Genomic DNA, 13653 nt, shown 5'->3' with positions numbered 1-13653 from the left:
TACAAGGTTGTGAGGGGCTGAGCTGTGTGGAGGGTGTCCCAGCTACTGAGGGCATGAGGCAGGCTAGTGACCCATTTATGCTCATTGTTACGATCGGATCCAAAACCCGAAAGAGCATTCTGTCCGTTCATTTCGTCTGTATTTCTGCATGTTCCGACAAAGCTTATGGATACGGACCAAACAGAGCAATACGACCAGAAACTGTGGGGGGGCAGTGTTATTGTTACTACCTGATACATAGCTGTAATGAGACACAAAGAAGACAACAATGGAGGAAATTGTAGGTCCGAACACGATATATTTAACAGCCTCACCGACCATCACCTCTAACAGTGTTGCCTCTGTTTCGCCTTCTTGCAGAAGGTACATTATCAATACTTCATCCACAGTCGCCGTGTTGGTTTTGGAGTTTTTTTCGTAAAGTTTTGACTCTGGGCTGCTCCCCCTGGTGGATATATTGGTGAACAGCTATACAAACGCAAAGAATGCATTGAAATACATGATCTGTGACTGTAACGTTTGAATTGACTATTACAATTTTGTACATAAAGGAAGCATAAATGCCCTTGATGGCATTTTTTTAATTTCCTTTATCCATTCAAAGAAGATTGTGGAGTTTGTGAAAAGAAGAATAAAGGTTGTGTAATCTAATCTAGTAATCTACATCTAAAAAAATGAAACATGTTATTTGTCTTTTTCTTAACAAATACAAAACAACTGACAACAACAAACAGACAAAAAAAAACTGAATGCATGACTGAGCCAAAAGAAAAGTAAAGTGGAGTTAAAGTGTGACAGATGTGTGACTCCCGTATATGAAAAAATGCATTTCATATATTTTATATAATTTATAATCATATATTTTGCTTCTTTATCCTTAAACTGCCGGCTCATTTAAATGTTAGGGACCATTTCTGGACCTCTGTGACAAGCTCATAGCGTGACCCAAACTGTTTCAGGCATCTCAACTGATGTGTGTGATATGCAAAACAATATTGTCATCATCTTAATCATTTGATTCAGATCCTAGCTGATGAAACCTAAGCAAGCTTGTTAAAACTAGTGTTTGTGGCTGCAGGTACAGAGCAGGAGAAAAATGTTTCACAACTTCTTCTTTGGAAACAAAATCGGATCATACATATACATTTTAAAAACTGGAGTAAATCATACAAGGTCAACAACAAAAGTATGCAAGTTTGGGAGTAAATAAAAAAACATCTCAGCAGAAATGTTCCACCTCAGGATGATATTTCCATAAATAATAATAATTTAATCGAGGCAGTTAATTCATTTTACACTGAACATTTTTCAACGTTGAGCATTTGAGCAGGTAGCTCCAATTTGCTGACTAGATTTGTGCTCCGGAACCCTGTGAAGGACTTGAGGGCCCTTTCAGCATCATTAAAGCATAATAGGCTAACAACAGCAACAGCAACAACAACAACGACCAGCGGCGCTGCAGTTGTGTAGCTGTTGGAGTCATCACGAGTGTCGGCTTTAATTGGCTGTGTTACATGTGGTTGCGTGATGGTGCGGGTGGTTTACAGTCGTGGGAGAGTCGGAGCAGATGCAGTTTGCTAAGATGTGTAATTGATGGCGTCCTCGCTGGCAAAGCGATCTGCTGCCATAATGAAGCGTGTAATTCGGCACAACTTGAATCGAAGGCTTCAAATACCACGCTGCTTTGATCTCTTCAGCAGGTCTGGGAAAAAACGATTTGCTGAGTCAGCACTAAACTTGGCTTAGGTGGCACTTCTCTGTGAAGTTAACTCAGCAGGTGCCATGGTGGAAAAAAAAAAATTCAGACGCCCCATGTTGTGTGCTAGTGGCAGGACTGCGAAATATTCCTTTGAGGAGGCGATGGTTTCGTTACTTTTTTGGTTCTGTTTCTATGTTATTTTTGAAACCATCAAGAATATAGTTGATATTTTCTCGCGTAAATAATATACAAAAAAAATGTTTTTTTTATATGTTTAATATAAAAAAAAATTCAGACGCCCCACGTTGTGTGCTAGTGGCAGGACTGCGAAATATTCCTTTGAGGAGGCGATGGTTTCGTTACTTTTTTGGTTCTGTTTCTGTGTTATTTTTGAAACCATCAAGAATATAGTTGATATTTTGTCTCGTAAATAATATACAAAAAAATGTTTTTTTGTATATGTTTAATATAAAAAAAAAATTCAGACGCCCCATGTTGTTTGCTAGTGGCAGGACTGCGAAATATTCCTTTGAGGAGGCGATGGTTTCGTTACTTTTTTGGTTCTGTTTCTATGTTATTTTTGAAACCATCAAGAATATAGTTGATATTTTCTCTCCTAAATAATATATATATAAAAAAAAATTTTTATATGTTTAATATAAAAAAAAAAAAAATCAGACGCCCCATGTTTCTGTGTTATTTTTGAAACCATCAAGAATATAATTGATATATAGTATATAGTTGATATTTTCTCTCGTAAATAATATATATATAAAAAAAAAAATTATATGTTTAATATAAAAAAAAAAAAAATTCAGACGCCCCATGTTGTGTGCTAGTGGCAGGACTGCGAAATATTCCTTTGAGGAGGCGATGGTTTCGTTACTTTTTGGTTCTGTTTCTATGTTATTTGTTGACTTTGATACCAACATTGTTGAGAAATGACATATTGAAACCATCAAGAATATAGTTGTTATTTTCTCTCGTAAAGATATACAAAAAAATGTTTTTTTTGTATCTGTTTAAAACCACTGTACATTGTGAAGATCTCATTGGCTGCTGTGGTCAGTGCCTGTTAAAGGTGGTCAGAAGACAGGAGGAATAGTGAGGAAATAATACCGCTTTTTTGTGACGTTTTTAGGAACCACATGTTTAAATTATGACTTCAAAAATCACACGGATCATAGATTAAACATATGACTTGCTGAAATTGACAGGGTTCGACAAATTGATGTTGACCTTTTGTTACTTTTAAATTTAATTTTCATCATACACTTTTGAATCAGCATTGTATTTCCTCCATCAAGCAAATGTCCCAGCAACAGATCCTCGACTATACACTGCTACGTGAGAGGTGAGGTTGTTTGCAGTGCACATATTTACCTTTTAATGTACACTTGAAAAGCACTTAAAGATTTATATCAACAAATGGAATATGTCTGGACTACTGCTTGTTGATGACATCACACAATGCACTGTCGCTCCAGGATTTATTTTACGGCTCTCAGTAGAATTTTAATCTAAATTAATCGCAGTAAAGATGAGTTATGATGATGAATGGGACATGAATCACATATTTTTTTGTCGCTTCTAAATGAAAATTTAAGGAAGATTTTATCAACGTAAGTGGCCAATAATGCTTTCCTCAACAACAACATGCTAATCTTCCTTTAAATTACATTTATAACAGATATAAAATGTGATTAATCTGCTATTAATCGCGAGTTAACTCAGTTTTAGTATCATGAATTGAGATTACATTTTTCAGTATACTGACAGCCTTAATTTCTCCTTATTGACACTTTAAATTAGCATTTTGAAAACAAATGTATTATATTTAGAAGGTTAATTTGATGCAGGGCTTCTCAATTATTTCCTGTTGCGCCACTCACCAGGAAAAAGTGAATGTTTCGTGCCCTGCCAACTCTCCGCCGCCTCTGTAAATAGTATCATTTGTCGATAAAATTATTATTAGTCCACCTCTGCATAACATTGTATCCTTGTTACCATTAAAACAAAAAGAAAAAAGAAAGTAATATAGGTCAAATTAAGATAAAGAATAACTTTTTTAACAGTGTCACAGAAAAGAAAGTTGCCTGAAATAAAAAAAAATAAAAAATCACGAGTGGTTGTGCTATTACACTTTTTTTTAACCAGCATTTGCTTATAAAGTTATAGCCACGTTTACTTCCTGCTTCTAGTGGCTTCCATTTTTATAGGTACTTACCACTGCACGAGCAGCGGACAAAAGGAAAGGAACTCGACTCGACTTTGGTTTTTATCTATCACTTGATACAAGATCAATCCCTTCAAGTAATGCACTCCAAATAATGCCATCGTATGTGACAAAAGTTATGGGACATGGCACCCAGCTGACAGTAAATTCCGGGATGGCAGTGAGTAATGGCTGCGCGTGTCTGAAGTGGCAGTCAACGATAAACACGGAGGTGATAAACAAGGCAGAGGAGGAAAGGTGTCTGAAGAATGAAGCGTAGCAGCTTCAGGCTGGCGGACAGCTGACGCTTGATGTAGAGGCCGATTTGATGCGGGAATACCTGGGGTCACTGTTTCCCTGCGAGTGCGTCACTGCGCCGCGCTTACGATGGCGCTTTGTCTCCGGGACGTCTTGTGTGATAAGATAATTAGCAGCTTGTTCCCGGCTCCTAAAGGCAGACTTTCATGCTCATAGTTTAGGTAATGGTATACCACCTGAAGACAAAGCAACGCTGAGCGCCACACTTAAACCAAATGAGGAAATTATACAGCAGAGCGACTCATTACATTCAATAAAAGGCACAGCAAACACGACGACTATCGCCGTATGGTTCAGGCTTACTTCAGATAGGAAACAGCATTTTGACCGGAATGTTAAAGAAATAATAATGCAGGAAAAATAAAAAGTAAAGTAGTAAGTGAGGTTGAGATGAATTCATGAAAATTTATTGTCAGTTATTGTATATAGTGGTGCAGATGAGCCATACTCACGTCCAGAGACCCAGTCCTTCCATCCACCATTTTGGGTCGTGGGGGCAGCAGCTACAGGAAATAGACCGACACGTTCCTGTCCCTAGACACTTCCTGATGCTCTGGTGGGTGAATACGGAGGCGTTCTCCGGCTGCCTGAGAGACTTAATCTTAGGTTTCTTGGGTCTGTCCCAGGGCTTCTCCCCAGCACGACTTGCCTGTAGTGGCCAACCAGGGAGGCATCCTGAAAACATGCTCAAGCCTTGCTAACTGTCTTGCCTTTTTCTTGTTTCTTGGCTCAAACGTTGAGAGTCAAAACCAACTTGTGATTCGAGAGCTTTGCCTTTTGGCTCAGCGAGCGGCTGCTGTATATTTCCCCTCACTCACTAGAACGTCCAGACTCCTCCACCTGAACCCGCGGATCATGGTTCTTCAGGACCTTAAGAGAGCTGCTTCACAGCGAGAACATTAACCACGAAGACCCCGTCTGCCCTGAGAAACTGTGTTCAAGAAAACTGTGAACAGAACCGGTGACAAACGGCAGCCCAAACAGAGGAATCCGATAACAACCAGCCGGACTTTAGCACCGCTCACTTAGGTCCTAAACTGACTTGGGACATGATGATGGTTTTCTGAAACATGAATACAAACCCTTTCTGTGTCAGATTTGTTGAGCGACATATTCAGCGATTTCAAAAAAGTCAAATCTGAGAGCTCCGTTTTCTATTGCGGTGCATTAAACCGTCAACGCGAGGTGCTGCTTTATCCATCCGTCCCTTCATTCAGAGGGAGCGATTCATCAGCCCGTCCTGGATTTAGAACATGCGCGCGAATCAATTCAGAGCTTGTTTATCTTGCAGAATATCTGAATGATGATGCCGACGCGGCCTTGTCTTTTCGACACGGCACCTTTGTGTGATTCAATTAAGGCCCATGCAAATGAGCCCACGTAGGTGTCGGCGCTCGGATGATTAATCCTCCACGTCTTCACCACCACTCTGCTATTTTTCTTTTCCCTGCAGAATGATCCCGTCGACCAACAAGAACTTCTTAATCAACGATCTGGCCGCCGGGCGCGAGTACGACCTCTGCGTGCTTGCGGTCTACGACGACGGCATCACGGCGTTGACAGCGACGCGTGTGGTGGGTTGCGTGCAGTTCCACACCGCCAGCGAGGTCAGCCAGTGCCGCTTCATGCACAGCCAGTTCCTCGGAGGCACCATGATCATCATTATCGGTGGCATCATTGTTGTTTCCGTGCTTGTGTTTATCATCATCCTGATGATCCGCTACAAAGCCTACAGCGGCCCCGAGGACGCTAAAACCAAGGTCGGCTCCAGCGCGCACTTGCAGACCAACGGCAGCCAGCAGCGGCTCCCGAGAAGCGCCTCCAAGCAGCCTTTTGAGGAGGGACACCTCGAAGCGCCGGCGTCGAAGGAGTGCATGGCGCTGGTGTTGAGGTCGGACGCCGACAAGAGGGAGGACGGGGCAGCGGCCGCCGCCGTCCTGGAGGTGGAGCTGCCTCCCGTTAACCTGGACCGGCTGAAGAGAAGAACCAGCCTGGACATCCAGCGCTGCAGCCACCAAGCTGAAGACACACAGACGGACAGCAGCCTCACCGGCTCCACCATGTCTTTATGTCTTATCGGCCCCAACGCCGGCGCCAACGAGGCTCCCCGGCTCAAGGACAAGAAAAGCGCTCTGGCCAATTTAGGGCTGCTCCCCAACGAGTTGGCACGAACTAGGCACAGATTCTCGTTTGACGGAGGGGATTATTCCATTTTTCAGAGTCATAGTTACCCACGCAGAGCGAGGACGAGGTGGAACAAGTCCACCAACCAGCTCGACGTGGAGACGTCGCCTCTGGCCAGCAGGAGGGTCACGTTCAGCAGCACCGAGTGGATGCTGGAGAGCACTGTTTAAGGGACCGGCGGACGTGGTGTGGCGGACCACGCGACAAGCACACAACTGACAAGCACATCAGCGGAGATAAACGGACGTCCAGTGCTGTCCCCTTCATTCCTGCCTCCAGATCATAAAGCCAGAAAGGCTCGTCGGCCATTTCCTTTCTTTAATGCAGCAGTGCCTTATTCTCAGTGTACGAATGGAGGATGCTGCTCACCGTTTCTCGCCATCTTTGTCCACGACCCTGAAGCGGGGTAGCTTTGGATTTTCTAAACTTTTTTTTTTTTTTCTGTCTCTGTGATGCGCTGCACGTCGGCGGCGTTTGGATGTGACTGTTTCTCTTGAATTGTTTTAAAAGAAAAGTACAAAAAAAAAAGAAAAAAAACTTTCATCACTATTGTAAATTGAACAGCCAGGTATCCTGTTATGTCCGTTTTGGGTTCCTCAAAAAAAAAAAAAAAAAAAAACTTTTGCACAGAAGACACGAGATCCAAGTATCACCACCAGTCTATACAACATTAGAGAGGCTCGATTTTACACGTTTCTAAAGCAGAGGACGGACATGAACATTTCCTCTCCAACAGTCGGACTGTGTCATGTGAAATAGTTATCGTTCCAGATGTGACTGTATATTAATCGGTATCTGGCTGGTCTAGATAAAAAGACTCCAAACTAAAAAAAAAGGCATATATAAGTATATTAAAACATTGATGTATGTGTACTAACTATGTAAGTAAGTAAGTCATATGTCACATGACTTTTTACCAAGCATTTGGGTGTTGGCTGCAAGTTTTTACATTAAAAACCTGTGTCATCACACTGATTTAGTATGTCAAAGTTTGGACCATTTATCTCCTCATGATGGGTATTAAATTTTGTGCGTGGGTTTAAACTTCATTGTGCATCACCGATGGTGTTTTATTTTTTGTGTTTCAGCCGCAGGTGTGTGTGAATGTGTGTGTGCGCAGGTGAGGACATGCAGGTCTGCACAATGAATATTTCATTCCCCACAACTATTTATAAGGTTTGTACTTCTGAGAAAGCTGCTCAATGAGCTGAGAGGGAGGCGTTTTGGGACAAGATGAACCAACCAGCCATGCCTGAAGAAGGTGTAGGGTCCGTTTGCCTCCAGTAGGGGGGGACAAAAAACTAAACTACATCATTAGTATACAAAGTAAACATGTATAGAAGTCCATATTATCAGAAAACTACTTGGTATATTTGGAGGTAGAGCAGGCCGGAGTTAAGCTGCTTGCGACTGGAGCTAAAGCTCCGACTACAGAGGGTTATCATGGTGCAGCTCTCTTCAATCCTTCAGAATCTTCTTGGCGCAAACAAAGAGGATCGAAAAAGACTTTCTCTTTGCTGCCCACTGATCACAGCAATGCCTCCGGGGTGGAATTTAAACAGCTGTTTTGGCTATAGTCCTTTGAAAATCGACACATTTAAATGATACTTATGCGCCACGGCTTTTACAGAAATAGATCTGGTTTCCTGAAAAGCGTGTCGACGGTTGTTGTGGGCCATTTCAATCTCAGATTACTCCTGGAACCGAGCGTCTTTTTAGTGTAATGCGAGGCCACGTTTTCCATGTTGTTGTCTATGTCCTTGCCCAGATTGAAGCAATATTTGAAGGATTTACACCAGCATCCACAGAGGCTTTCAGGAAGCAAAGACCCCAAGTCATAAGACAAGCTCTGTAGTTTATCTTGCATAGTCCAGGCTTCTGGGAAACAAAACAACCATCGCAGAACAACACAGAGGAGGCACTTCCTCCGGACACTGGAGTCCAGCGACTTCAAAAGATAGATATTGCATGTTTGGTGAGTCAAGACAGACGACAGATCTTTTTTCTGTTCATTTTCTCCTCAGTCTGACAAGTAAAAAGCTGGTTTAAAATCAAATTATCTCACTTTTTATTTAAATATAGTGTTGAAATATGAATTATTATTTATGTAAGCTCAGGCTGCCATCTCATTCTGCTGCTCTGACATGCTTTGTTGCTTAAACAAAGGGAATAAATCTGGCACAACAATAGCAAAGGAAATATAGCGGCATAATTCTGTGATTGTTTCATGAGAAGGCGGAAAACTTGATCAAAGGAAACAACCAGTCATTCGTAAACGATGATCTGATTTAATAACTATCTGCAACGGCTAAAAATATACCTGGAATGGCAGCATGAATTCATTAGTATGGTCACATTATTATTTGCTGGGATTCCATGAATAATATATTGATGAATAATGAATAATATTGATGAAGTATGTGTCGTAAATTCAAATATGTGCAGCATTTGGACTTGGTTTCCAAACACCTGATCAATCGGAACAACCCCTTTTTCAACAAAATTGCTTTATTCCTGATGTAAAAACATTTTAAAAATCTAAAAAAAAAAGCTTTAAAATGAGACAGAAATGAGGACAAGCGGCAGTCCGCATGAGGTATCCGTGGACAGTCACTGAAGCTTCACATGAGTTTTACTGTTCAACAGATGTGCTCTGAAGATCCCTCTTTCCTCCCAACAGCTGCGTGCAGACATGATGTATCACCCCACTGCAGGGAAGGTAAGATCCTGCTGCACCAACAGTTTGGACTTGAAGGTGTCACAGCGGACCGGGCAGCTTGCAGAGAAAGTACCTCTGCACAATTGAGGGGAACAAAGGACGCCGCGGTCGTTTTCAGAACACCGTGTCTCAGTCTCGACATGCATCCGAGCCGTCTTCACCTGCTGCCTTCGAGTTTTTCCGTCTCTTCTTTCTGAAGTCAGGAGACGAGTCTTTGTTCGAGTCCTGCTTTCGTCTTTTACGACTGTGTTTCCATCTGTCCCGTTCTTTGTCATCGTCACTGTCCCCCGAGCTGCTGTCCTCCTTTCTCCTCGTACTTTTTTTCCTTTTATGTTGATTTTTAGTCCTTTTCTTTTTGTCTTTGGCGTCGCTGCTGTCATCACTGCTGCTGTCACTGCTCGAACACGCCGTCTTTTTCCGCCTTCCCTCATCGTGCTTCTTTTTTTTCTTCTTTTTCTTGCGAGATGATTTTTTAGAATTCGAAGTTTCTTTGGCAGACTTGGACTTTTTTGATCTGCTCTTCTTTGTGGTACCGCTGTGTTCACTACGGATGAAAAATAGACACGTTAAATTACTCAAAAACTCAATGATCGACCCGATTGTATAATTCATTTCCTCTGAATGTCAGTTTCGGACTACAAATTGCTGAACACGATCAAATGTATATTTATCCGTGTGATGATCCAACCTGGAGCTTCCCTCTGAGATCCCTGTCCATTTTTAGGTCAGCGCGTTGCCAGTACTGCCTTCCAACAACGCCGTCTTTTCCCCAACAGAGTCAGAAAGCAAACTCAGCGCAGAGCCTGCTGCTCCGATTTTCAGTTCGAGCTCGGAGAGTTCTCCACCGGGGGCAGGGATTATTCCCAGCATGGGGCCTGCAGTCACCGGATAGCCTAAACGCGAGATTCTCAGGAGACATTCTGGTGTGTTCAGCGGAAATAAAGGGTTGTGGGGCAAACTAATCCCCGTACACCCGGAACAGACTTCAAGCCCCGGTTCCAACTAATAAAATATACTTGTTTACAGTGGGAGGTCTCATCCACCCCAGCAGCTCTGAAATGCTCAGTCTTGACTCTGGTGTTTCACTAGTTCTATTGAGGACATTACCATGGGACAGAACCATCCATTTCTTATCATGACAGAACATCCAACTGAGGCTTATACAAGGGGCTATTATTAACAAACATTCTTAACTCTTAAGTACCCAACAATTACCGTAAATCTGGGACTATAGAGCGCAGCGGAATATTAGCCACACACACTAAATTCATAGAAGAAAATAGACTTTCTTCATACATAAGCAGCGCAGTTGTGCGAGCTGCACCGTAGAAAGGTCAGTGGTGCACTTGTCTTCAAAATGCACGAAGATCACTTCTAAACTGGTTTTGAAATCAGGGTCCAGCATGGAGACTGACTCATGAAACAAACTGGCCAATGTTCTGAACTTGAATAATGCGCGAAAAATGTATTGTTTCCGACACCACAGCCGGTCTCAGCTGCTGCTTCCCGTCTCCGGAGATCGGCTCTGTGAGCGGAGCTGCAGATATGCAGGTGAAACCAGTGCATTTCAAGGTCAATAAAATGCCTCTGATGTCATTATTTTGGCAGCATGGTGCTCTTTCGCCTCTAAAAATCCACATATTAGCCGTGACGCTGTACAAGCCCCCAGAAACCACGAGAAAATAGCAGGTGCTTATAGTGCAATGCAATTAAAACTTACTCCCTTTAGTATTCCTGTGTCCCTTTTTTGTGCCGTACTTTGCTCGATTCAGTCAAAATCGACAAGCACAATGCTGGTCTCACATTCTTCTCAAACAAAAGCATGTTTTCCACACTTCTCTTTTAAATTCAGGATATTTAAACCTGCTTTTTTAAACTGGTGACCATAAAATGAAAGCTTAAGCTATGCTTCTTATACAAAAGAAACAGTTAGGTGACACAACATTGCTTGGTCGTTTGTCTCATTTCGAAGTATCACCGTAAAGCAACGGAGGTAAACAAAAACTTCTAAGGAGGCATAAAATGTGCTTGACTTGATCTTAAGATAGTGTCAAGTAAGAAGAGCACCCATTTAGAAGGTGTAATTTATGATGGATTGCACATTCAAATTGGTGAGGGACCAATGAAAGCCTGGATTAAGTATCCAGTTACTGACTGATTTAGTGCAGTGGTGCGTGTGCGATTACCTCTCACTCTCAAAGTCCTCCGGGTAAAGCTCCTTGAAGCCGCTGTGTCCCCATCTGCAAAATGTAAACAAGTCAATTCCAATCCATTTAGCAATCGCAAAATATTTCAAGAGTAAAGTGGACATCACCATCATCAGTTGCCTCCTGTTCTCATGTGTTAAACCTTAAATTATTTGAAGGCTCTTGTTTGCTGATGAAGTAATGACACTGGTTTGTAGTAAAAGTGAGAAGGTTTGAAGAGATATGTTGTTGAAAAGAAGGGCAGAATACATGCGTGAATATGAAGAGACAAGCAACAAGGTTCATGGACGAGATAAAGAAGGACAGAGATAAATGTTTGCATAGAACAAGTTAATGTTCAGTGTTATATTGAACAAAAATGTCTGAAGTGCCGTGCTTGCCCTGTAAAATGTAATACATGGGGAGGACGTATTTCTAAATCTGAATTGTACTAAAAAGGGTTTAACGTCTTCTTTCACATTCCAGTACATGTTAAGGTGATGCTTTATTTCGCTTGAAGCAACTCGTAATATGGTCCTTTGAAGGAGAGAGGGGTTTAACTCGACCACCCCTGATTGAAAATGGCTTCAGAATAACACCCAACCGCAACATCACCTCGACAAGTGGTACACAAACATTAATATTTCATATACACTAGGGCGGATGTTTTGCTGGTGTGTCATCATTCTCAGATCTGGGTTTCGACATTTGACGCAACATCTAATGAGACGTAGACCCAGAAAACATGGCAAAAACAATTCCTTTCACATTCAACCAAGAGGATTTGGAGCTTCCCTGGTGTGTTTGCTGTGGAGCATTTCAGCATAAAAAAAAGCTTCACATACCGGTCAGGATCCTTGTCCTCAAAGTCGTAAAGCTTCCGGGTCCAGTATCTGGCGTCTCTGTCATCGTGTTCTGTGCGCTCCCTTGATCGACTCACAAACTCGCTCTGGTCCCGATCGCAGTGCATCCTGCCCCTGAAGTGTGGACATGATTATATTACGAAGGAGTCGACATGCAGTAACAGCTCCCAGGACCAGAAGTGACTATATGAAGACAGACTCCCAGACGGGCTGTGTTGTCACTTGACTTTCACTGGTATAAATTAAACCCGCACATTCAGAGTTTCATACCTTGTACTTTCTGTTGCTGGAAAGTGTTTGTTTTGCAACATTTGGACCTCATAACCGCGCATCTTCCACATGTCTGTCTCCTCCTGGATCTGCAGTGGATGATGAACGGTGAGTATGTTTAAGCCCATACAGACATACAGAACACTATTTCACAAACATCCGCACATCATTCAACTCATTATTATAAGTTAGCATGATTCAATAACATCACAACAATACAGCCTGATCGCATTTTTAAATGAGATTGACAACAAGATTTGCTTCAGTATAATCACAATGCTGTTTCCAATTCATTCACTCTTAGCTTAATGTTCATGTTGAATCTCCCTACTGTGGGATGAATAAAGCCTTATTGAATCAATTCTATTCAACTTGAATAGAAGGTTTCTCACTTATAGAAGGCCTCAGATGAATCCCTCATTTAGGAGTTGCCACAATGTGACAGGTTTGCCCTTTATTATAGGAAGAAAAACTGGATTGCACAGGAGAAATGATTGAGTGGAGGGCCAGGGCTAAAATGTAGCATGAGTTGTGACCGATGGAGAGCACCTTCAGTCAGACACTCGTCACCAGGTGGTGAATGAACAAGCTTTTGAGGCAACAGACTTTTAGCAGGATGAAATCCTCATCTTGACAAACTCATAGTTCACAGCTAGCTACTACTACACACCATGTTTTGAATCACATATCTCTCCCTTTATGTGCTCTGATGATAAACGGCTGTTCTTTCACAGGGTCCAACGAGTTTAAATAAATCTCATCTTGGTTTCCTCTTATTTCCATTGAAAACAGGAGCTCTCTGAGACACTCACCTTATTGTGGGCATCGGTGTGTCGAATAACGTTCCTCAGCAAGGTCTTTCCAAGTGGATTCTTCGCCATGGTGCTGGGAAACAAAAGAGACGTAAAGTTCAGGGCTCGTAACGACTGACTGCCGATGTGGTCTTCGGGAGGTAATTACCGACTATCGATGCTAAGTATCAGCGGATTAATAAAGTATTAAAATCATCACACACGTCCACGCTTATTCAGCTATCTTTTGTTGGAACAAATAACGCATACACGCGGTGTTTCGTTGTCGTTTTCATCGTTGTAAACACTGTTTACCGTTCAGTAGCACCTTTAGCATGAGCTGCTCGCGGATCCCAACTCTATTTCCGCTTCGTCACGCTCACGTGACGCGGCGATCTAACGTCTGAT

The 13653-nt window shown here is 42.2% G+C and overlaps 2 protein-coding genes across 9 annotated transcripts in view; one reads left to right on the top strand and one right to left on the bottom strand.

Moving 5' to 3' along the window:
• lrfn1 (leucine rich repeat and fibronectin type III domain containing 1) overlaps positions 1–10616 on the top strand; it is a 200294-nt gene extending 189678 nt beyond the window's left edge. For all 6 annotated transcript variants that reach the window (XM_053872377.1, XM_053872378.1, XM_053872375.1 and 3 more), the window contains one exon: positions 5686–10616. In XM_053872377.1, coding sequence (XP_053728352.1) covers positions 5686–6586 — 901 coding nt within the window. In that variant the 3' untranslated portion in view covers positions 6587–10616. The remainder of the gene's footprint in view (positions 1–5685) is intronic.
• Positions 8723–13618, bottom strand: nkapd1 (NKAP domain containing 1). 3 transcript variants are annotated; one of them, XM_053872383.1, is made up of 6 exons: positions 13574–13610; positions 13267–13339; positions 12455–12543; positions 12167–12298; positions 11322–11375; positions 8723–9679 (listed from the first exon to the last, which is right to left on the bottom strand). In XM_053872383.1, the coding sequence occupies exons 2-6, from the start codon at positions 13333–13335 to the stop codon at positions 9265–9267; spliced, it is 759 nt and encodes a 252-aa protein (XP_053728358.1). In that variant the 5' UTR covers positions 13336–13339; positions 13574–13610; the 3' UTR covers positions 8723–9264. The 3 variants fall into 3 exon arrangements, with proteins under 3 accessions (XP_053728358.1, XP_053728357.1, XP_053728356.1); XM_053872382.1 differs by having other exon boundaries at positions 8724–9679; positions 13561–13618; XM_053872381.1 differs by having other exon boundaries at positions 8724–9679; positions 13415–13603.
• Positions 13619–13653: the final 35 nt, after the last annotated feature.

This window comes from Synchiropus splendidus, chromosome 8 (genome assembly GCF_027744825.2).
Source record: "Synchiropus splendidus isolate RoL2022-P1 chromosome 8, RoL_Sspl_1.0, whole genome shotgun sequence".
Lineage (NCBI taxonomy): Eukaryota > Metazoa > Chordata > Actinopteri > Syngnathiformes > Callionymidae > Synchiropus > Synchiropus splendidus.
Note: the sequence above shows the minus strand (reverse complement) of the source record. Positions and strands in the feature narration are given on the sequence as shown.

Bases quoted from the DNA above. Each gene is read 5' to 3' on its own strand.
- nkapd1 (XM_053872382.1), bottom strand. From the start codon at position 13,335: ATGGCGAAGAATCCACTTGGAAAGACCTTGCTGAGGAACGTTATTCGA. The intron at 12,299-12,454 runs GTATGAAACTCT...TCCACACTTCAG, and splicing joins CCAGCAACAGAAAGTACAAG to GGGCAGGATGCACTGCGATC. The intron at 11,376-12,166 runs GTATGTGAAGCT...TACATTTTGCAG, and splicing joins GAGGACAAGGATCCTGACCG to ATGGGGACACAGCGGCTTCA.